General features: G+C 52.0%; 1 protein-coding gene and 1 pseudogene across 2 annotated transcripts; one reads left to right on the top strand and one right to left on the bottom strand.

Annotated features, from left to right (window-relative positions):
- Nucleotides 1–893: 893 nt before the first annotated feature.
- Nucleotides 894–23420, bottom strand: SUSD3 (sushi domain containing 3). Of its 2 annotated transcripts, none has more exons than XM_019630957.1 (5): nucleotides 23287–23420; nucleotides 8074–8262; nucleotides 6310–6457; nucleotides 5408–5587; nucleotides 894–1558 (listed from the first exon to the last, which is right to left on the bottom strand). In XM_019630957.1, the coding sequence occupies exons 1-5, from the start codon at nucleotides 23372–23374 to the stop codon at nucleotides 1366–1368; spliced, it is 798 nt and encodes a 265-aa protein (XP_019486502.1). In that variant the 5' UTR covers nucleotides 23375–23420; the 3' UTR covers nucleotides 894–1365. The 2 variants fall into 2 exon arrangements, with proteins under 2 accessions (XP_019486502.1, XP_019486503.1); XM_019630958.1 differs by having other exon boundaries at nucleotides 5441–5587.
- LOC109375543 (annexin A5-like) lies at nucleotides 11658–19068 on the top strand (annotated as a pseudogene).
- Nucleotides 23421–24510: the final 1090 nt, after the last annotated feature.

The raw sequence follows: 24510 nt of genomic DNA, 5'->3' as shown, positions 1-24510 counted from the left end.
GGGCCTCCAGGCAGTGACTTCTTGGGTCAGAGTTAGTTCTAGTCAGTGCAGCTTCAGGCAGGAAGCAGGGAGGGTCTGGGGACAAACCATATCAAGTTTTCTCAATAGCTAGACAGGTCACACCAGAAATCACAGGAGACTGGAGGTCAGATTTTAACTGGCCCAGGACACACATAGGCTCTGCTGATGAGAGACAGGTAGGGTGGGTCCATTCAGAAGACGGGGCTGTGCAATGAGCCCAAGGTAATCTTAGATGGAGTCAATGTCTAGAGTCACACCTGAGGGGTGTGTATACACAGGTACATTGCATGGGCTCCCACCAGCCTTCCCCTCAGGGAGTGGGGCTGGGGGAAAGAGACATGGCACCTTTTCGGCTAACTGCACTAACAAATGACAGGTTAGGGGACTGTGATGGCTCTAAAGGTTCCTGCCCATGCTTGGGACTCCCTCCACCCAAAAGTGGAGTCCAGCTGCTTCCCATGTTGAACAGCAGTGACCTGGCATGATTTTCCCTGAAAGGCAAGGTTCACACCTTGAGACTCTCACCATGGAAACATCCACCATGGTGTGAGAAGGCCCAGGCCACTCAAGGTGCCACTACCCCATGAGGTCTCTGCCGACAGCCAGCAGCAACTCCAAGGTGTCTATCAGTCAGCCAGCCAGCCAGCCAGCCTTCCACATGACCCAGAGCTAGTCACCACGGGAGGGGCTCCACGACACCTGCAGCCACCATGATAGGGACCCCATAAGACCTGCTTCATTGAGCCCTGGCTGTCCAGAGCTCCTAGTGGTAATAAAAGGGACTGTAGTTTTAGGCCACTTAGCTTGAGATTTTGTTATGCAGGGATTGAAAATCGAGCCAGTGATTTTTTTTACCTTTGCGTTTTTCAGGATTAGAATTGTTTATTTCACACCCCTCACCACAACTTTACAGATAACGGATGCAGCACCCACCTGGGTCCCTGTTTACAGGCAGCCCTCCCTGTGGAGGAAAACGCATCCCTGTGATTGCTGAGGTTAGCTGCCCTCTTCCTCTGCTATGCAAAACTAGATGTGCTTAAAATGTCCTGTCTCTTTAAAAGCGCCTGGCTGGAGGGAGGGCTGCAGCTGTGTTGTGAACCTCAGAGGTAGTTTCAAGGAAGCTTGTCTATAAAAACTGCTACAGCTGGGCTCCCCAGGGACAGGATGCTCTCCGTTGGGGTCCCCAGGCTCCAGAGTTAAGATGGTGCCCTGAGGGATCCCTAAACCTGGGAGCTGACTTCACTGACCAATTTTGATCTGGACATGTATTGAGATGTAGGTGGCCGGCTGGTGGGGTCGGCCTGGTCCTCCTAGCGTGAAAAGTAGCTCTAGCCTGGGTCTCGATCACCTTGGGATATGGGTCATGGGCTGTCTGGGCATTCCCACGGTGGGCCTGGGCGCAGGCAGGGTCTGCCCTGGGTTCGCTGTGTGTACCATCACCTGGGCCCAAGGTGAGCAGGCAGGGCTGCTGGGGGTCCAGAGGTCCTTTTCCATGCCACGTGCCACACCAGCCAGCTCTTGGGTGCCCTCAAGATCTCTGCAGGGAGAGAAGTTGTGAGGTGGGGGAAGAGAGAGGACCCCATTTAACCCCAACCCCACCCTCATGCCAGGCCTCCAGGCTCCCAAACCCCAGCCTTCAGTGGGCCTGGGGCAGACGGCTGCCCCGAGGTCAGGGATCCCCAGCCATCCCTCCTGTTGGAGTGGCCCTGAGCCTGAGGAGGCCCCTCACCCATGTGAGGGGGGTGATCCAAGGAGAGGCCAAGGACTTGGGGGACCCTATCGAGTTACCTTCCAAGGTGGGGGTAGGGAAGGGGCTTCCCCGGGTTGTGTCTAAAAAGGGGGCTTATTCAGAGTGTGTACAAACCATAGGGCTCAGGCTGCCTCCTCAGACCAGGATAGACCAAGAACATCCAGGGGAACAACTTTGCTCCTACCAGGCTGTCCTCTGGTGGTCTGGGGCCAGATCACCTACCTACCTTCTACATCTTTAGTTCCCTTGTGCCCCACCCCCTCCACCCACCAAACCACAAACCAACCCATATCCAGGTTGATCAGACCTTTGCCTGACCCCACCTGGCCCACCCTGTCTACCCCTTGCGATAGCCTCTGCTCCCTGAAGGCTGCCTGGCTGCTCCACCTCCAGCCATCCGCAGGGCTGTTCCCTCCCCTTAAGATGCTGTCTCTCTCCTTCCCTCAAATTCAGGCTCTCTCATTGTGTTCACTTCAGGCATCACCTCTTCCAGGAAGCCTTCCTGGATCTCTGTTCCCATCCACACCTAATTCTCAGAAAAGCTCTAGGAAGTAGTAGGAATTAAGATGTTATCTGTTGGTGCAATGCATAAGTGAATGAATCAATTAATGAATTGGTGAAGAGGAAAGATAGCTTAGTGGGCAAGTCTGTGGACTATGGAGCCAGATAGCCTGAGTTTAAACCCAGCTTCACGCTTAGTGGTTGTGTGTGATTCTGGACAAGCTTCTTAAATGGGATAAGAACAGTGCCCACCCCTAAGGATAGAACAGGGAATATCTGGAAGAGCTTAGAACAGCACCTGGCCCATTATGAGTCCTGGGAAGCATTTATGAAAAAAAGCAAGGTCAAGGGGCAAACCTTGTCTTGCTGATAACAATTTTACCACCAGTAAGTGGGAGAATTGGAGGCACCTGGGCCTTGCCTAGGCCTGAGGCACCTGGGCTGCAGTCAGAGTGTCCCTGCCTGGGAGCCAGAGGTCCTGGGGACTTGGGGGACCTTGCCTCCATGTAATTGTGCAGCCCTGGGTGGGAGCCGCCTTTCCTGAGTCCCCACTGAGCTGGGGGGGGAGGAGGGGTTCTGACCCCAAGGCTACCCTAGCCTCATGTTCTACTTCCTACCTTGAGCTGTACTGACTATAGCTTACTCTCAGAGTGGCCCCCAAGCCAGCCTTCTGTCAGGGGCCTCTCATGGCAGCCTCCCCACTCCTTAGGGGAGGTGGCCACACAGTTCCCTACATAGCTCTGTGCCAGCCATAAGAGGGAGAGAACAAATCTCCAGGTCTAGCAACAGGCATCTGGGGAGTGGCATAGGACCCCTGGAGTCCATAGCCCATCTCAGCCACTGTGAGCTGGCCTGGGGCCTGGTCCAGGACACCATGTAGCCCAGAGAGGCAGCAACTGTTCCCCACATTCCATTGGTGCTCTTCCCAACTGAGACATGGGACAATCTATCACAGGTCTGTAATGGGGAGGGGCCTGTCACAGGGTGGGGGAAACCTGCCAAAAAATCTGTATGACAAGGACCACCTCAACATAATAACTAAAACGAAAAGGAAAGTACTTGCAGGCAACTGAGGAATAAAGCTCCCTTCCACACGGTACACAGAGATCCTAGTATTTATGAGAGAAGCATAAGCAGGCAAGTCAGCAAAGCAAACAGAAGTGACTAAAATCAGCAATGCAAGTGACTGGGGAGCAAAGAGATGGAGAATACCCTTCCTCACCATTAGTCACAGAAACACGATGACAACGACCTGTGTGACCTGCTAAGTTAACAAGTGGAAACATGGTATTAACACTCAGTGATGTAAAAACGGCTCCACTAACTTGTGCTGGGTCCCTAAAGAATTTGGTAATCAAAATATTCAGACTATTTGGCCTAACCAGTCTGTTCCTAGGATCACCCCAAAATGTCATCGCAAAAAAGAAAAACAGCTCTAAGCACCAATGTTTGCCTTAACCTGAGAGCAATTGGGGAGGGTCTCACCAGCACGAGAGCATCTAGAGCATCTGGGGCCCCTGGCCACCAGGGCAACTTGATGACCTGTCATGTCACGTGGAAAGGGTGCAGCAGCGTACCTGCCATGGCCACTGCAAAGCAGGCCTAACGTTTGAAGCTTGAGGGAGGAAGACAGGAGTCAATTCCTCCTGTAGGCCAGGCCCAGCGTGTCACATGTGGACACAGGACCAGACAGACCTATGTCAATCCCAAACCGGTGGCCACTTCCTGTGCCTCAGTTTCCTTATTTGCACAGCAGGTAGAAGAGCAGAATTAACAACAGCAGCTAGCAGTCATTGAGATGACCCTACTCCAGTCACCTCAACAGGGCTGGGAGGTGAGCACTGCTGAGATCCTCACCATGCAAGTGAGGAAACAGAGGTGCAGTAGTTGTCATACAGCTGAGGCAAGCACTTGGCTCCCTGGGACAGGCCATCTGCCTGTGCGCTGCAGGCCCGGTTTCTGAGTATGGCCCTCCACCCAGCTGTTAGAGGGGCGGCCACCCTGGGGTACAGGCAGAGAAAGTACTAGATGGGCCAGGACATCTTGTGGGAGAAAGGAGGTGTTCAGAGTGCGAGAGGCACGAGCAGGGCACAGCCCGTGAGGCGGGGCTCCCACCAGGGAAAGGCTGGAGCCCACAGGAAACTGCAGACAGACAGCTTGGAGAATGGTGCCCACGGAGGATGGCACACAGGGACAAGAGACCTGCTATATTATTCTCTCTGCTTCTGCATATTTGTGAAATTTCCCCCAAATAAAGCTTTAGAAAAGAAAACCGATACGTTCATAGCGATACAAAAACAGCAAAATGCGAAAACAACACAAAACAAAACAAAACTCATCCTCACTTCACACAGAAAAAAATTACAGAATCACAAGAATTAAAATCACAATTTTGTAACCCCCAGGGCAAAACCTGATTTCAGCAGGATCATCAATGGATGTTGAGGCCCAGGTCAGAGGTCATGGGGCTGCAGAGTCCCCTGGCAGAGTCCCTTCTTCATCACCTAACATGGATATGTCGTGGCCAAGAGACCCCAGTCCACATGCTCGTGAGGCCGGCCTGACCCATGGCCCCTGACCCCTGACCCATGTCTCACCAGCACCACCACGTCACCTGCAACAGAAACGCAGGCCAGTGCCAATGCCAGGCAGTCCAGAACAAGGTCTCTGTAGGCAACCACCAGCCAGCCACCAAAGACAAAAAGCTTGTCTCCATTCCAGGAGCCCAGAGACCCAGCAGCCAGCGCCATGCATGACTGTGGGTCAGAGGGCGCAAGTGCAAAGCTGGTGAGAACTCTGGGAGGTGTTGTATCTGCAGTCCATGTTCAGCCAGCATTAGACTCATTAGTCAGAAAGGTGCCTACGAGAATGTGTGCGTGTGTGCACTGAGGGAGGGAGAGAGAGGCAGGAGGGAGGACAGAGCAAGTCCACACACACCCTGTGGAGCCTGGCTGGGTGCTGGTGAAGGCAACACTCATGTCCAGAAGCTTCACCTTCTCCACAGGTTTGAATAAAGTTGTGGGGTGGGTGGAGGCTCTGGGCGCCAGTGTGCGGGGTCAGCTACGGTGTTAGCAGGACCAGCAGCCTAGATCTAAGGCCCAGGTGAGCCTGACCAGCCAGGGGCCCCGCCCTCACCCACAGCCCCACTGCCCCCAGGCTCGTGCCCACGTGGTGAAGCTGTGGTTGTCGTGCGCCTGGCCGGGCTGGCTCCTGGAGTCGCTGCCGTTATTGTTACTCAGGCCCTTGAGGCCCAGGTAGGCAGCCTGCACCGTCTCCAAGTCTTCGCCTCTGAGCTGGAGCCATAGCTGGGCAGTCCTGGGGAGAGATTCGAGGATGCTGCGTGTGTGGGCAACCAAGCCATCCGCCCCCTGCAAGGGTTTTAGAGCCACATAGCCCCTGTGCCACTCTTTAGCTCTACCGCTGGAGGCCAAAGTGATCTCAGATGATGGGGCAACACCAGAACACTCTACTTACAAAGCAGGTGGTGGAAAGCTCTAGAGATGGAGGCATAACACAGTGAATTGTACTAATGTCCCTGAACTGTGCTCTTACCGATGGTTAAAATGATAACTTTTATGTTGTAAATATTTTACCACAATTAAAAAAAATACCCCCCAAAAGACAAATTACAGTGAAAAGGCAGCGGGTGGTAGGCCAGACTGTCTGCAGGCTGTAGTCAGCCCCACATGCCCGACACAGCAGGATGCACACCCGGCAGCCAGAGATGACAGGATGACCAGCCCTGTGGACCTGTGGCCCACGTGCCCCCCACTGCTGACATGCTCCACAACCAGGATGCCAAGCCCCGGCTGCAGTGGGGCAACCCTGACAGACCCCTCTGCAGCCAGCCTGGGCTGTGGGGCAGCTCTTGATAGGGCAATGCTGCTCCCCAAGCTCCTGGACACCCTTAGGAGGCCCCGAGTTGCTGAGGGTGCTGTCACCCCTTGGGCAATGCGGGGGGTGCTGCTGGCTCCTGGGGTGTCAGGGCTCAGGGTGCAGGCCCAAGTCTTGGGAGGATGCATGCAGGGCCACCACACCTGTCCAGGCGTCGCTGCTCATTCCTATTCACGCACTTCAAAAGGCAGCAGGTGAGGAAGGCCATGGACATGAGCAGGATGATGGCACAGCTGACGATGGAGGCGATGATGGCCACCTTGAAGCCGAAGGTCTCATGGGCTATCATAGCTGCGAGGGAGACAAGACCAGCTTCTGGGAGTGGCTCACCCAGGCCCAGCAGCAGTCACCCAGCCTGCCTTCAGGAAGCCCCATTCCCCAGGGGAGGCAGGGAGGTGCTGGTGGCCAAGGGGAAGGTCTGTGCAAACTGCTGTAGGGGTGAGGCTATCCCAGAAGACGATTGCCCAAGAAGGGGGTGTTTGGGCAGGGCTTTGGAGGGTGTGTAGGAGCTCATAGTGGCACACTGGGAAAAGCTCTGACATGGAGTTCAGTGAGCCACTCTGGCTCTCACCCACTGCTGCCTAAGCCCCCAAGGCAGATGACAGCAGAAAGCCCTTGGTTTGTTTTCACAATGCCCCGAGTAGGCAAATTCTTCAGGGGCCTATGTGTCTTTTCTGGTCACTTTCCAGGAAGGCAAAAAGCAAGGAAAATGCCCAAGTTTGGGGTCAAAGGCTTTCTCCAGATATCAGCTGCATGACCTCGGCTATGTGCCAAGAACTAGTTCAATTGGGTTCCAAAAGATGTCCTGGGAAAACGAGGCCCAGGATCCTAATTCGAGCAATGTCACATATCTCCCCAGTAGTGGATACTACTCATATTCCCCAGTCCCATCCCCTAGCCGGACACTGGCCATCCAGACTGAAGACTACATCTCTCAGCCTCCTTTGCAGCTACATGTGGTCACATGACCATGTTCTGCCCAGTGGGGGACAAAAGGAAGGGGTTCAGGACAACTTCTAAGAGCCTTCCTTGTCTTGCCTCTAATCCTGTCACAACTACCTGGAACACAGTTGCCAATATCCTGGATCACACAGTTGAGGTCACGTCCAACAGAGCCACAACATGGCAGGGCCTGGATCACCACCATGGGGCGCCAAATGAGCCTAGGACTGCCCGATCTGAGGGCTATCGGTAAGGTAAAGCTCCATAGCCCCTATTATTCTGGTTAACTCCTGCTATCTTTGGTTTTGTGTCTTTTGGGATCTAATCCTAATAGATATGCTACTTCTCAGAGATTAACCTAGCACATGAGCATTTTAAAGGCTCCGAGAAGTCCTGCAGCCTATTAGCCTGGGCTTTTCCAAACTGTTTTGACCACTGAGCGCTTTTTATTGCACAATACACATTAACACAATACATGTAGCCTTTGAAAAATGCTGTACTGGGTATTATCCTTTAACACCTTGTACAACAAATACAACTAGAAAACCATTTCCTCCCCCAGACTGGGGCCCTAATGCCAGGTGCATCCTGGCCCTCAGTGTCCACAGCTCTAGAATTCTTGGTATATGGAGTATCATCTTAAGGTTTACCACATGCATGCATAAAAGAATGAATGACCATAGAATAGATAAGTGCCAGCTCAGACAGTACAAATAACCTCCTGGAGGTGACAGGCCAAGTCAGTGGCAGTCCTGTGATTTGGAGCAGCTGCTAGGACTTGAGTCTACTCTATGGACATGGAGGAACACCAGCACTGGGAGCAGGACCCTACACAGAGGCCCAGCTGTGACTCAGCATCCTCTGTGCCTTCGTGGACACACATGCTGTCCATGTGACAGATGCAGGTCCCCTCCCACTCAGGGCAGCAGCTGGTCTGGGGGCAGCTAAGGAGGAGCAGGTCTCACACTTGCACACAGGGGTCCCTGAAGACCATGCAGCAAAACTCTCCTTCCAGGCACAGGTTAGGAGGCTGGATCCCACCATCTGGTGGCCTGTGGGGCAGCGGAACACGATGACAGTTCCCACAGCAGTGCCATCACCATGAAGGACTTGGAGGGTACCCCTTGGGGGCGGCTGCACTTGGGTGCACGTGCCTAGGGAGAAAAAGAGGATAGCATGAGAATCCCACCTTGGAGGGCAGGGGCTGGACAGCAGCCCCCACCTGGGACAGGTGCCGCTGCCTCAAGAACCATGTGACCTCTAGCAGTCACCCAGCCACCCAGACCACCAGGAGTAGCAGCCACAGAGGCAGTGGCCTGGGGACAAATGCAGAGCTGATCCCTACATTATGTCAACTCTCAAAGTTCTGAAGACCACAGCGTTGAAAAAGAAACACACTGGCATATGACTCAGCAATTAAAAAAAAATGACATCTTGCCATTTGAGACAATACGGATGGCCTAGAGAATATTACGCTAAGTGAAATAAGTCAGACAAAGAAAGACAAATACTGTATGATCTCACTTCTATGTGGAATCTAAAAAACAAAACAAATTAATAAACAAAAGAGAAACAGACCCATATACACAGAGAACAAGCTGATGGTGGCCAAAGAAGAGGGAGATGGGGGATGGGTAAAATATTTTTTAAAAAAGAGACAAATTGAAGTAAAAAAAAAAAGAAAGAAAAATAATCCTGAGCAGGAGATTCTTAAAAAAAAAAATGTAACTCACACCTACGAATCAATAAAAGGTAGATTTTATAGTTGTGGGGGGAAAAATGCTGTGCAAAGCTTGGCACGCACAAAAAAGAAAAAAGAAAAAAGAAACACGGATCAGAAGATAAGAAAAGCAAATACATCGTGATTATCCAAGCATAGGTCCAAAGGCAGAATCAAGAAAAGAAAAAGGAGAGAGAGATCGACACATGTGATTACATGAAAAGTAAAAAGCAAAAATTTTTGTTACTCTCTAATATTGAAAAACAAACTTGGATGAAAAAATTAGGGAAAGATATTTGGAGAACACAGGACAAAGGTTCAACATCCTTAATTTATAAAGAGATCTTACACAATAAAGCTGAATATCCAAATGAAAAAGAATGGGCTGATGTGTGAGCAAGCATTTCACAAGAGATACAAATGACCAAGACACATGAAAAAAAGCTTGCCCTCACAGTAACTGAAGAAATGCCTATTGAAATGAATGTTAATATTTCACGCCTCAAAATTAGCAAAAGGTGAAAAAGGAAAAAAAAAAAAAGGACCATGTGCAAAGTTAGCAAGGGCCTGGGAGCAACTCCTCTGGGACTTTGCTGGTGGGTGCAGACCCAAACTTTCTGGATGGAGTTTGGTAAAACGTATTAAGAGCTTTATGTTGTACATTCATCTGAAGTGTTTTATTCAAAGGAAAAATTAATAATCTGCTGCCAGGATTTCACCACCAGGATGTTTGCCTCAGAGCACATAGAAAAGTGAGAAGTGGAAACCACCTACGTCTCCAGCTGTGGGAATGGGTGCAATAAATCTAGGTACATCCTGATAATGAAATTCAGCAAGGCCTCCTAAAATGTTACAACATCCTGGTACAAGGACACGGAGAGACAATCTAGATGAAGTGGCAATCGCAAGCATTTTTATAAAATAATAGCAATGACCACAGCTAGCATTTATGCAGAACCTACTGTGCATTGGATGCTGTTCCACATGTTTTACACACATTAACTCATGGATCTGCATACCCCTTCTGAAGGAGAACCATCATTCTCCCCACTTGACAGGTGAGCAAACTGAGGCACAGAGCAGTTAGCTCACTTCCTGAGGTCATACAGCTCGTATGCTATAGGGCAGAAATTCAGAACAAGGCAAGGAAGGAGGCTACAGCCTATGTTCTCAACACACAGGCCCACAGATATGTGCACATGTGCAAACACACATTGGCACACATGCACACATGCCATGTGCCCTTTCTGTCTGGTTTGCCCTGCTTGGCACAATGTGGGAGGCACTGGGCTACATGCATACATGTGCCCTATTTACTTCTATTCCCTGCTGATGGGTGAATGGGCTGTTTGGAGAATTCAGAATGAAGCTCCTATGGATGGTCCCCAGCATGCCTCCTCAGCCTGAGTGTAGGAGAGGCTCTTCCTTCTGCTTTTCTGTTTTTTTCTGATTTTGAGCACTGACTGTACTAGTGGTGCATGAAGGCAGAGCATTCAGTCTCGGAGAACGGAAACTGGGTATGCGGGCTGTCTGGACTGTGCCAGCAGACACACTGACTGGGGGGCCCAGCAGCCAACATCCTCAGCAGACAGCAGCCAAAGCTGGAGCAATGGGGGAGAGGGGAGCAGAGGCTGGCTCCCCCAGCAGAGGGCACACCCATCAGAGACGACTCTTTACCTGTCCTCCAGCCAGGATCCCTGCATGGCATGCTGGGCATAGATGGCCCACTGCCCACTCAGATGGCCCCCCATGACCCAGTCAAGCGCCTATGCTCCCACCTGCTGCTCCTTGGCCTCCCCCCACTTGAACTCCGATGTTAGTCTGCAATCTTTATTTGCTTCAGTCCCAAATCTTAGAACTTACCTGGATCTTTCTCAATCCACAACCAACAAAGCTTTCAAAAATATATCCAGGACATCTGTAGTAGGCTGGAGTGTCCCCCCAAATCCAGGTCCACCTGGAAGCAGCTGTGGGGAGCTCCACTGTGGAATGTACAGCACCCCATTTCACACAGGTGTGGGGACAGGGCACACCCAGAACTGCCCAGAGCAGTGGCTGTCACTCTGGAGGGCTGCACACACCCCATGTCAGCACTTCACACGCTGCCAGACAACCAGCCCCAAGCTCAGGGAGGCCAAGCCACTCCTCGCCTGGCCATGTTGCCCTGACCCACTCAGTGCGAGGGTGCCAATGGGCAGCAGCAGAGCTAGGCTCAGCCCTGGCCACACATTCTGCCATCAGAGAGGCAGAGGCTGCCCAAGCCCCTCACGTGGGTAATAACAGGAGGGCCAGCCTTCGGCTGTGCTTTGCCAAGCAGCATTTAGTCTACACCCTAACTCTGCCCCACCAAGGAGCTGTGGGGGGCCTCACCAGGCTGAAATGTGGGGTGGAGTATGAGCCTGGGGGGCCCTTGTGGAGGGCCGACTTCTGGATCAGCACAAACCACACTGGGTACCGAATGGATGCTTTGCTTTGTTATAGCCTTGTGAGGAAGGTGGCCACTTCCCTCTTACAGATGGGGACACTGAGGCACAGCAAGCCTGGATGGTATGCCAAGGGTCACCAGCAAGAAGGTGATGAGGTAGAAGTTGCACGTCCCAGCGCACCCTGTGGCTGGGGGTCCGGGCCTCCGTCTGCAGGTGTCTGCCTGTCATCAGCATCACTGTTCATGGCAGCAATGCAAATCTGATAGAACGATCTGATCTGGTCAAGCAGCACCCACATTCCTGACCTTGTGCAGCACTCAAAACCATCATGGAGGGCGGCAGGGAAGAAATCATTATTATCCTCATTTCAACAGGAGGAAACAAACACAGAGAGGTGGCCGACATGCCCAGCACCCAAGTCAGCGAGGGAGCAGTCAGAAGTGGATGCAGCACTGAAAATTCTAATATAACAGCGCATAAGAGGTAGGTTTGGGGAGCACTGCAGCCCACTACAGATGTGTGGGTACTGGCAACATACATGTAAACAGCACTCGCATATTAATAAGACATGACAAATTTCACAACATGAAAAAGGGCAGGGCAACTAGTTAAGAAAATGGCATCCATATCAGAAATGGAGAAGCAAAACCTCTCTATTAGAGGACAGTAAATCCCCAGGAACCTGCTAAAAATCTATGAGAACTAATAAACCAGTCCAGCAAGCTTGCAGGTTACAAGGTCACACCTGCACGGCCGGCCAAGTGGCGCATTGGTTAAGAACTGGCTTGGGATGCCAGAGGGCCCCGGTTCGGATCCCACATATGAGGGCCAGTGACACTGCCCTCCACAGCTAAGATGCTGAACAACAGCTCAACCTGGAGCTGGGCTGCCGTGAGTCGCCTGTGATGGCATAGGCTGCAGCCCCTGTGGCAGTGGGTTGCCATGGGCTACCGTGTGTAGCCAGCAGCCAGCGTGTGTAGCCAGCAGCCAGCGTGAGCAGCAAGCAGCCGCAGTGAGCGGCCGTCCAGAAGCTGGCAACTGATCGGCCTCGCCCGGGAAGAGCGCAATGATGGTGCCAACTTGGGCCAGTGAAGCAACATCCTCCACAACTAGACGGAAGAACATAAGGACAGCAACTTGTCTGTTCCCCTTCCCCCAATTCCCCAGTAAAATCTTAAAAAAAAAAAAAAAATAAGGTCACACCTGCAAACCCATGCTATTTTCAGAACAATGGCGAGGAACAAACTAAAAAGGAAATTAAGAAAACAACTCCAATTACAAGGGCATCAAGAAAATACATTACTTAGGAATAGATTTAACAAAGGAAGTGTAAGACAAACTCTGAAAACGACAAAGGATTGTTGAGAAATGTTGAAGGCCTAATAAATGGAAACAGCCTGTGCCCATGAGTCAGAGGACAGTGGTATGGTTCCGCTCTACAGATTCAGCAAGGGCCCCGCACCGTCCCAGCTCTGCCTCTGCAGAAATGGGCAAACTGCTCCTAAAGATCCACGAGGAGGCCCTCCACGCCCACGTCCCACCAGCCAGGGGCGGGCACCGCTGCCTGCGCCCTGCTGTTCTTAGGGGGGTTTTGGCACTTGATCCCTCCGTCTGGCCAGCATCCCCCCTCCTGACCAAGCACTCGCCACAGCACAGGTTCTCAAAGGTACTGTGATGGACTTCCGGGATGTGCTGAGCTGGCTGACGCAGAAACTCCTCCAGAGGCCATGAAAGGTCTGGGCGCCCATGAGGAGAACATCCTGACTGCTGACATCCTCAAGTAATGCCCCAGGACACTGCTGCAGCTTTCCAAAGCCATTTGGCAGGGAGCTTCTGGGCGACCTACAATCCAAACTGACTGGAGAGTTTGAAAAAGTGATCGTGGCTCTGATAAAACCGTTACAGAGAATGATGTTGTACTCGATTCTTGTCTTCTTGAAGGAAAGAATTTAGTCAAGAGACAAGTTTGTGCAGCATAGAACAGCAAGAAGTTTATTAGTAAAAGCAAGTACACTCAGAGACATGGAGTGGGCTGACCCAAGATAGGGAAGCAGGTTCTCCTTACACTGTGTGAGGGTTTTTATCTCTATGGGTAGAGTTGTGTCATAGTTTCTCACCACCACCACCCCACCCTCCCATTCCCCCCATGCCCCTCCCCGCTCCCTGTTATCTTCCTCTCTCCCTGCTGAATTGCCCTGTCCTGCATTCTGGTTCCTAAGGTTGTTTCTCAGGGTGTAAGAGTGAACCCGTTAATTTCCCATGATTTATTGGGTTGTCGGAAAAGTCATGACACATTTTTGCAACAAAAAACATAAAAAATACATCATGACTTTTCCAACAACCCAATAGTTGAGAAGCTCATTAAAATGGTCCTGAGAAGTAGGATGTATATTCTGATAAGCAAATGGTTTCTCTCCCTCTTGGCATTTTTCCTTCTTCTAAGGATATATATCTTGTTTTCAATATCCTGCTGAGCAAGCAAGATGCTTGTGTCCCAAAGTGAGAGCAGCTGCCGAGGGCCTCCCAACTGGGCTAGCTCGCTCCTTCTGCTCACTTCTACCTTCCTACCTACCCCGTCGAAACCCTCTTGGCTGTGTTACACCTATGAACTGAAGCATGCTCTTAAGGGAGCTGGGACAATGAAAAAGTACTGACAGAAGCTATTGCTTCTTGGACCCCTGAAAAACTGACAGCCATAAAGCAAGTGTATGAAGAAAAATACAGCTCAAGCCTGGGGGGTGACATGGTGGGGGATACCCGGGGTACCACCAGGGGATGCTGGTGGTTCTCCTTAGGCTAACAGAGACCCTGACACTGGCATTGATGAGGTGCGGGTAGAATGAGATGCTAAGGCTTTGTTTCAGGCTGGAGAGCTGAGTGGGGGATGATGAAGAAGAGTTTATTACCATCTCTGCAACACTAAGTGCGTCTCATGTGAGAAAGGTGTTTGACAAATGCACGACTATACCAAGATTTCAAATTGAGGAAACCAGTGACCAAGAGACTTCTGGTAATTTGGAGCAACTACTCCTTGCTGTTGTGAAATCTACTCCACACCCGCCTGCCTACCTTGCAGGAACTCCCTACAATGCTATGAAGGGAGCTGGACAGATGGTTTCCAGGAGTGAGATCGACCTGTTTAATATTAGGAGAGAGTTTAGGAAGAATTTGCCACCTCTCTTTATTTCATGATTAAGGGGGGACATCTGGGGACTCCAAGCAAGCCCTCCTGCTGCTCTATGAAGGAGGTAGCCGAGGTGCCACCTGGCAGCCACCCCTGCCCGTGCCTGCAATGGCCACCACCACCTCCTTCAGCACAGCTCATAGCACGCATCGTGTATGCCAGTGCTGTCACACTGCCCCATTCATACCAGCGTGTAACCGCCAAAACACATGTTATAGAAGAAAACAGCGGTACTTCTTTCTGAGCTTCAGTGAAGGTCTTTCTCTCCACCCTTGCAGTCCTGGAGTATCCTTATGCTACTAAGACTAAAGTCTGCATCATTTATATTTTCCTTTAAGAGGTCAGGCCACTTTTAGCCTTTTGCAACAACTTCATTTATATTAAAGTGAACCTTAATTAGAAACTTAGCCTTGAAATTATGAACTCCTGGAAGTGTTATTAATCAAGTTTGCCACTAAATTAAACCTGAAAAACTATGGTGATTGCATCCAAAAGATTAACGAAAAATAAACATTTCCTTCCTCCTAAAAAAAAAATTCATAAGGAAATGCAAAAGACCTAGAATAGCCAAAACAAAAACAATCTTGAAAAAGAAGAACAAGGTTGGAAGACTCACACTTCCCTATTTCAAAACTTACCACAAAGCTATGGGGATCAAAGCAGAGTGATCCTGACACAGAGACAGACATAGGGTCAATGGAACAGCGTTGAGAGTTAGAAATAAACTTCATTTACAGTCCCTTGATCTTTGACAAGGGTGCCAAGACAATTCAATGGGAAGGGAGTTGATTTTCAACAATTGGTGCTAGGACAACAATATTTACATGCAAAAGAATAAAACTGGACCTCTCCTCACATATACAAAAATAAACTGAAAATGAATCAAAGATATGAATATAAAAGGTAAAATTATAAAACTCTTACGAGAAAGAATAGGGATAAATCTTTCTGACCTTGGATTAGGCAATGGTTTCTTAGATATGATACCAACAGCCAAAAACCAAAAGAAAAAAAAACTGGACTTCATCAAAGTTAAAAACATTGGTAATTCAAAGAACACAATCAAGAAAGTAAAAAGGTTTACAGACTGGGAGAAAATATTTGCAAATCATGTATCTGATAAGGGACTTGTATCTAGAATGTATAAATTATTACAACTAAATTATAAGATCACAAATAACCCAATTTAAAAATGGGCAACAGAGCTGAATGAATAGGTATTTCTCTCAAGATTTACTGATGGCCACCAACCTGCACATGCAGAGACGCTCAGCATCATCAGCTGCAGGAAAATAAATGCAAGTCAAATCCACAGGAAGGCCTCCTTCATCTCCACCCAGCGGGCTATACACGAAAAAGACAGGTGTACCCAGGACAAACAGAGACAGGAGCCCTCACACATGCAGGTGGTGGGGACATTACCCGGTAGCTGCTTTGACAATCTCTCTGACAGTTACACAAAGCATTACCACAGGACACAGCGATGCCCCTCCTGGCTACATAACCAAAGAAAATGAAAACACAAGTCCACACAAAAACTTGTATACTGAATGCTCCCAGTAGCATGATTCATAACAGCCAAGAAGCAGAAACAACCCAAATGTCATCAATTGATGAATGGATAGATAAGATGTGGTCCATCCAAGCAATGAAATGTTATTTGGACATAAAAATAAAGCACTGATACACACTACATGAATGAACCTTCAAAAAATTATGCTCAGTGCATGAGGCCAGTCACAAAAGACCATGTACTGTATGACTCTGTTTATATGAAACATCCAGAACAGGCAAGTCCATAGAGACAGAACATGGATTAGTAATAGCTGGGAGGAGGGGGAATGGTAGTTGCTAAGGGGGGCAGGGCTTCTTTTTGTGGTGATGAAAAATGCCCTAAAATTGATGGTGGTGATGGTTGCAAATATCCATGAATGTACTAAAAGCCACTGAGCTGTACATTTTAAATGGGTGAATCATACAGTACGTGAATTATACTGCTATAAAGCCATCAGAAATTCAGGGGAAATATTTATCAATCAAATAAATGTAAATTTGAAACCCAAAATACTGTTTTGGGCCTCTTAGCTCTGTCAAGATGAAAAAGACAAACAGCTCACCAGGTTGGTGAGGGTTGGGGAGAGGGGTACACACACCTGGGGTGGAGGGTAGGGCGGGCCTGAGAGGCTGTCTGGCCCTACAGCAGGGGGCTGAGCTGGGAGCCCCAGGGAGAAAGGCTGAGGAGGATGCAGCACCAACCATGTCCCCATAAGGACACTTCCCAGAATCCCACACTTACCCTTGCTGGCTTTGGGTCACCCAGAGCTCAGTGGTGCAGTGGGTACCAACTCTGAGTGCAGAGTCTGGGCTCTTAACTAAGTAAATAGCATGCTCTGTCTCCAGAGGCACCAGAGCAGGGATGGATGATTACATGAATGAATGAATGAATGAATGAATGAATGAATGAATGAATGAATGTCCTAACAGACAAGAGCTAATTAGCACCACCCCAGGAAGAACCTCCTTTCTTCTCCAGGATCTGTGGACCTGGACATGTGCTGGGAGGTGGACATGGGGTTTTGAAACCGGGTAGACACAGCAGGACAGCCACAGGCTGGCCACATGGCCCTTTCCCCAGGATCGCCAGGCAGCCAATACTTCCTAGTCCTCAATTTAGAGCTGTGACTTCTCCATTTTTCTGAAGCTAAGCACCTTCTTTCTTTCTCCCCAGTCCCATGTGGCCCCCAGGCAAGGGAGACCCCTTGGGGGAGACAGTGAACAAGCATGAGAGCTCTGAGGGCGCTTGCAGCTGTCTGCCCAGGACACACACCAGCACCTAATGAATGAAAGGAGAAAGGGAGGAATTCATGTTCATCCTTTAAAGATAGAACTAGCACATGAACAAAGTAAGAAGCCTTGAGGGATACACAAAGAGGTAGCAAGGAATGTGGTGAGGCAGGCCTAGTGACATGTTAAGGGTAGGATCGAGCTGGGGGGTGTGGTTACAAAAATGTGGGGAGAAAACCCTGCGTGTCATTGCTGCATGCCACTAACCACCTGGTAAGCCCACGCCCGCCAGGGTTCAGGTGGCACTTAGTCTTGCTCCCTGCCAGAGCCCAGCCCAGACTCCTCCAAATTCTGCTGAGCTTGTGACACCCATACTTATAGCCCCTTCTATCGAAGTTAGATAGGAGCAGAGGCTCGAGGAAGCCAGGCAGCATGCCAGCTCTGCAGCCACACGTGCCTGCTGGTGACCCAGTCACTGTGCCACTATGGACCTGTGACCAACCTGTAAATGCAGCAGTGGGCAAGGTGGGGCGGGGACTGACCAAGATGACGTGCAGCCCCAGCCAGGAAACCACCACTGTCATCTCAGAAAGAGTGCCTGCAGTATCCAAGGCAGTGGGGAGAGGACTAGCGTCCACAACTGTCCAGTCACATCCCATGCTGCACCCATCGTGGTCCAGATGGCACTACAGAGTGTTTCACTACCCACAGGGGTCATACATCTGAAAGGACAGAACTAACACCTTCCCATGATGCCCTGGAGCCTCATAAAGGTGGGAGGGTAAGGGGTGATATGGAAAAGGCATGACAAATTTCACTGGGGCACAAGCCCAGTGAAAGGCAGCCCCAAAACTATGCCACAGAGGGGCTGCGGTACAGTCCCCCCCAGAGACTCAGAAGTGCAGGGGGGTGGGGGTTCCAGGTGGTCCCATTCCCCCTCCCTGGCACTTCCACCAGAGCCAAGAAGACCCTGCTCCTAGTAGAGGTGTGCTGTTTGAACAGGTCTTCCCTCAAAATGGAAAGCGGAAGGTCTGATGAAATGATCTTTGTAAGGAAGGATGGGGGACGAGAGGAACCCTTGCTTAGGGCTACTCTGTAGTGAGTGTGACCTCCTGGAACCTTCCCCCACCTGGAGGGCCAGAGGTCGACTTCTGTTATGGTGGGCCAGCTCAGAACACCCCCTTTCCCCTCTGTACCCAGTCTGACTCTGCTCCACCACTTTGTGGCCCCAGGTCCTGGACCCGGCCCTCGCCTTGCTCAGACTTAATTTCCCCACCTGCAAAATAGGTGACCTGAGCCCTCTAGGGCCATGGGAGGAGTGACACCACCCCATGGAGACCTTAGAGCTCAGGAACGGAGGCTCCCCAGGAGGGGCTTAAGGCCATGTCCCAACCTCCCAGTCCACAGCACCTGGGAGACCTCCACCTGTCCCCCCCAAGCCCTGATGGGGTCTCCTGCATCCCTTCCTAGGCCTGGAGAGCCAGCAAGAACTCCTCAAGGCTGAGCCCATTTTCTAAATGAGGAAACTCAGACCCACAGACCTGCCCAAAGCCTCAGGTGCACCCCAGCAGCACCCTCATCAGAACTTTCCACAGGACCGGTGATCCACGTCAGGATGGGCGAGGAGGTGGCATAGTGCCAGGGGCTTATGGGGGCTTCAGCCACATAGACATTGGCTCTCTGGAGACCCCGGGAAACCCCTCACTGCCCCCGCAGCCTGCAGACCCTTGCCAACCCCTCACTGAGCTCCTCCCCCCACAACCCTCTCTGCCCCCATCCCCAGCCTGGGGACCCCAAACCATCCTTTGCTGAGTCCCCAGACACCCTCACTGATCCCTCAGCCTGAAGACCCCTGGCCCCCTAGACACCCCTTGCTGGCCCCCAACAGCCCCTCCCCACACTGGTGCCTAAGAAGCAAACCACACTTTCTCCCTCTCCTTCTGAAAACCCTCACAGATACCCACCCGCCCCAGCCTTCCCCCCTCCAGCCTGGGCATGGCCCGGCCCAACCCCCTGCAGCCCCACACCGCAGAACGCTGGGTGCTGCATTTCCCTAGCCATTCCTGGGCTGGACCAATGCACTCTGTAGCCTTGGGGATATTTTTCCTCAGTACCCCTTAGGACCCCTTTTTTTCACTATGTGCAAATAAATCTCAAATGAGAGGAAACAAAAAACAAAGGGAATAGATTTGATGTAAATAAGAGACAAACCAAAAACAACACTTATGGGCTCACTGGACAGTGAAGAAGGCAGACCTGCCCACCAGGGCCACCCTGGCATATCCAACACCTCATCTCACTCACAGCCCCTCCCTCCCACACCTCTTGCTCCCAGCTCCAGCCTCCCCCAGCTAGCCTGGCCAGCAGCGGTGAGAACAAGTCTTGCTTGTTAATCTTTTATCTGGAAACCTGGACCACGGGCCTGTTCTTCTCGTCCTCCTTCCTGGAGCCCACACAGCTCCCAAACCTTGACCTCATTAGCTGGGAGCCAGGCAAATAAGTTACCTTTCACACTGGCCATCGTTGGGGAGAGGCAGGCCACTGGCCAGCCCACCCAGAGCTTGGTGCCCGGCCTGATCCCTGTGCGACCAAATAGTTACTTCCTCCTTCTGAGTCTGTTTTCCCAGATGGAAAGGAGAAGCCTCAGAAAGAATTTCTCAGACAGTTCAAAAGGGTGACATGTGCACACACGAGGTCTATAGAGTGGAACCTCCAAGACCCCTGCTGTGGAGACAGCCACATGCAGGAAGCCCACAGCCCTGATTACACGTCCTCAGGCAAGACACTTGCCCTCGCTGAGCTCATCTCCTCTCCCCATGGAGGGCAGGCACGGAGTTCAGAGCCATTGCCAGCCTGGACTTTGGCCATAGCCTAGACCCAAATCTCCCAGGCACTACCCTAATGATAGGTCAGCTCATACCCATGAATAATGTTCTCCTCCGGAACAGAACCAGGCTAATTCCAAGCCAGGAAGAGTGTACTCCAAATCTCTCAGGGGAGAACACTGAGGCTCTGGCAGCTGCTTTCAGCCAGCAGGTCTGCCTGTACCCTGGCAGGAGGCCAGAGTCAGCCTCGGGGCACATAGGCTTCAATCGGTTTCCCTCTGCTCCCTTTAGACCAGCGGTTCTCAACCTGTGGGTTGCAACTCCTTTGGGGGTCGAACGACCTTTTCACAGGGGTCGCCTAAGACGATCAGAAAACAAAAAGATACTTACATTATGATTCATAACAATAGCAAAATTACAGTTATAGAGTAGCAACGAAAATAATTTTATAATTGGGGGTCACCACAACATGAGGAACTGTATTAAGGGGTCGCGGCATTAGGAAGGTTGAGAACCGCTGCTTTAGACCTTGATGTCTCTTCTGTGAAATGGGCCCAGGATATCTGTATGGCAGGGCTGCGGGAGTGAAGCCGAGAGGATGCCCAAAGCATGCCCTCACCATCCGGTGGTCCTCCTGCTGTCCCCTTTCCGGGTCCTTGCCCTGCAGTCATTCCAGGGTACAGGGTGTTGTGTGCATGGGGGGAGGTCACCTCTGGCCGCTGAAACCCCAATTCCTCCTCTTACATGGCCGCATTCCAAGACAATCTCAGCAATCAGGGAGTGCTGAAGCTGTTGTGTGGGAGGGGGCCCTCCATGTTGGGCTGGGCACCTAGCCTCTCCCAGTCAGCCATTCACCAAATACTTAAAATCTTGCTCTGAGCCAGCCTCCCCGGACCTGCCCCTCACTAGCCATGCATGGGAGATGAGAGAAGGACACAGACCTCAGGACAATGCGTCTATCTGGCTTGACTTTCAGGAAGAGCAGAATTATGTGCCGATTTTACAGATTGGAGGAAAAACATACACCCTGTTGCTACATTTTGGACAGTGCCAAACTGTCTGCAAAGGACTTTCACACCCATCGCTTTGTAAGGGTGAAATTTGGTAGATCAATGTCATTAAGCTTAGCTAGTTTGTAGTTGGATCCATCCTGATATTCAGCTGTTTCCTCTTTGTTTCTCCTCCCACTGATTAACTGAAGAGCTCTGTTCCCTTTTTCAAGGCTACCCATTACCTCGTTAATTAACAAACATCTGAACCTGAAAAGAGCAGCTTCTTTAATCCTCAGGTGCCAGGGTGGGGTGTCAGGACCCATGATCACAACTCCCTAGCAGTTTTTTGCAGGGAAATTGAGATTTAAGATAACATTGAGGCATACCTGAGGCCTCAGAAGATGCCAGCAGATGAGTTCTCAACCATTAGCCATGAGGCCTGCTTTCCTCTGTTCTTTCCCATTTACCTGCCTATAAAACCTTCTGACTGGTCAGGGGGAGGTGGCCTTTGTACAGGAGTCCGCAATCCTCCCAGAATGCTGGCATTCTGAATATACCTGCTTTTCTTTCCACCAACCATGACTCTCAATTTTTAACTTTTGCAAGTGGCAGGCAGCTGGACTTTAGCTTGGTATCACCTTCACAGCCCCACAAGGAGAGGTGGGCGTCCATTTCACAGCCCAAGAGACTGGGGCCACGGGGCAAGGGAGTAGTGGAGTCTGGAGGAGTTACACCAGAGCATAACAACCAAGGCCAGGGTGGTGGCTCTGCCTGTCCTGTCCAACAGCCTGGGGGCAGGTAGACAGTGCCCACCACTTAGCACACATGGAAACTGAGGCACAGAGTCAAAGACACACCCCAGGTCAAAGGGGGGATTCCAACCTCAAATTTCAGGGAAGCGCTCATGGGCTGGAACCCCAGGGCTCACCTCTGAAGGAGGCTGAGTTGCAGCGGTCAGAAGCAGGGCTGGGGCTAAGCGGGGGCAGGCAAGAGGGCAGGGATGGGACTCTGAGCCCCTCTTTCCTCCAGAGGAGACCTCAGCAAACAACCTTTTGTATGCAAACATGCCAGAGCCCCTCCCCCCTGGCCTTGGCTGACCTTGGGCAAGTCCCTTCACCTGTGGTTTGCACCCACCTCCCCAGCGTGCTCAGGCAAAGCATCCAGTTCGGGACTGTGCATCAGGCTGCCCTGAGGTGTCAAATAAAATAAACGCACCCACGGGGCAGCGCAGGTATCAGCTCCTACTAGGTGACTTAACTCCCTGGACCCGTTTCCCCATTTGAGAAGGAGCCAGACCCCAAGTGCATCCAGGTGGCAGGCAACATTGTTTCCATCAGGACTGGCTGCATCCCGCCCGCCCCCGGGGGAGGGAGGAGGACCTGAGCCAGTCCGTCCCTCCAGGCCCGGCTTCCACCTGTGCAGAGAGCTCAACCCTACGTCTGGCCTGGGGCACAGGTGCCCTGAGACCCTCGCGCTAAAGTGTCCACTAAAGTGAGCCTCCAGGACAGCTAGGGTACATGGTCTGGGTTTGGTTGCGTTTCTAAAAGGATTAGATTTTAGACGCATTCTTGGAACAAATCCGGCGTAGGAAAGCGGGTCTTCAGACGCGTTATCTACACCAGAGCCAAGACACGGACACGGAGGTGAACTCTTCAGAACACAATGGAAGTCAAACGAAAAGTAAAATAGCCAGCCCTCCCCTCCTTCCGGAGACTCTCAGAGCCACAGCCCGAGGCTCGGCTGTCGCGGAACCTTGGGCAGTCGCTTCTCTCTCTAGGCTCAGTTTCCCTACCAGTGAAGAGGGGCTGGGGAGCTAGCTAGGCAACCGGAGCACCTCCCCGCAAGGCGAGGCCAGTTCAGATTTCCCCACGTCTACCGACTTCCTCCAGAGCCGCAGCGAGGCGCGTCTGCCGAGCCAGCGGCCCCCACCGCGAAAGGGCGCGCACCTGGGCAGGCGGGCGCCTGGTTTCAGGCCGCTTGCCGCTGGGCTTCTGCTTCCTGGGGGCGCCGGATGGACGGAGAGGGTCGGGTGGTTCGCCCTCTGGTCAGTCTCCTGCTGCGCGTCCCCCCCACCCCATCACGGTTTTCTGGCTGTGCACCCCCTTATCCCCCACCCCGGTAGTACACCTCCCGCCTCTCCGTGACCCCTGACCCCTGCAGACCTGGCTGTGTGGCACCCCACCCCCACCCCAGGCCTTCCCGTCTGGTAAAAGGGCACAGAGCCCCGCTCGCGGCCCCGGCATTCACCTGTACTGTTCCCCGGGGTGGGTATGGCGTCCCCTGAGCGGCCCCCGGGTCTCGCCCTGCCGCGGAGGGTCGTGGCCTTCCGATGCATTACCGCACGCTCCGTGGCGGTCCGCAGGACTGTCCAGACAGCTGCCGGCAGGGCGGGCATCCTGGGTACGCCCTCCCAGAATACTACCCTCCCCGTGAGCTTGGGGGCGGGGCCAGACTCGCGGGAGCCCAAATCCCCGAGGGGGCAAAGCCAGCGGAGCCAGAAGTCTCCCTCCAGGGCCTTGCACAGGTGGTGCCCTCTGCCCCCACCTCTCTGACCAGCCTGGTCTCCCCTGGCCAGATATCCTCGATGAGCAGTACAGGTGGACTCCATCTGTGTCACTGTGGGCCAGGCCGTCAGAGGTGGGTGTAGATATTGTAGATACACACTGATGGACCCTGGGTGATGGGGGCAGGATTCAAACCCTCGGAGTCTGGCAAAGGGCCCACCCGCACACACCCGCGAACCCTGGCTACTCCCCTCCTGCGCTGCTCCCCCTGCAGAGGCCCGCCTCTTCCTCACCCCTTCCAGCCCAAGCGCAGCACCCTGCCCAAGACACCACTGAGGAGGATCTCAGACCACAGACACCTGAGCAGGGCATGCGGGACAGCTCTTGAGGGTAGGTGACCTCCTACCCCTGGCAGAACTGGGGGGACGGGGGAGGGGCGTCTTTGCAAAGAAAACAGCAGATGCAAAGGCCCTGAGATGTAAACACTGGGAAAGTTTGAGGGACAGACCAGTGTGGCTGGCCCAGGAGGTCTGGGAAGGTGGCCTGGTGGACAGGACTGGCTTTGAAAAGCCTGGCTTAAGGCAGTGAAGAGATAGGTGGTCTCTTGGGACCATGGAGCCCTGTTCCAGCAGCCCCCCCCACACACACACACACCGACTTTCTGAGCCAGATAGAAGCTGAGGTTCAGTATGATAGGTGAGGGGTCTCCCCCTTCCTTGGGTTAGGGTTGGTTTCACCCCATAGTATCTTATTCCCACTTCAGACTTGTGGGCCACACCTGATGACTTTCCTCAATTCCCTTGATGTGAAACCAAGCATGTGTGTCCTATCTGCCATATCAGGAAGCCAGGTGAATCTGCAGGGCCCACAGTGACCCCTGACCCCTGCAGACCACACTCAGGGACCCAGGATCCCAGAATTCCCTGCCAAATAGCCAGGAGCCCACTTAGGGGACTAGTGACCTTCT

The sequence above is a fragment of the Hipposideros armiger genome, unplaced genomic scaffold (assembly GCF_001890085.2).
Source record: "Hipposideros armiger isolate ML-2016 unplaced genomic scaffold, ASM189008v1 scaffold_967, whole genome shotgun sequence".
Lineage (NCBI taxonomy): Eukaryota > Metazoa > Chordata > Mammalia > Chiroptera > Hipposideridae > Hipposideros > Hipposideros armiger.
Note: the sequence above shows the minus strand (reverse complement) of the source record. Positions and strands in the feature narration are given on the sequence as shown.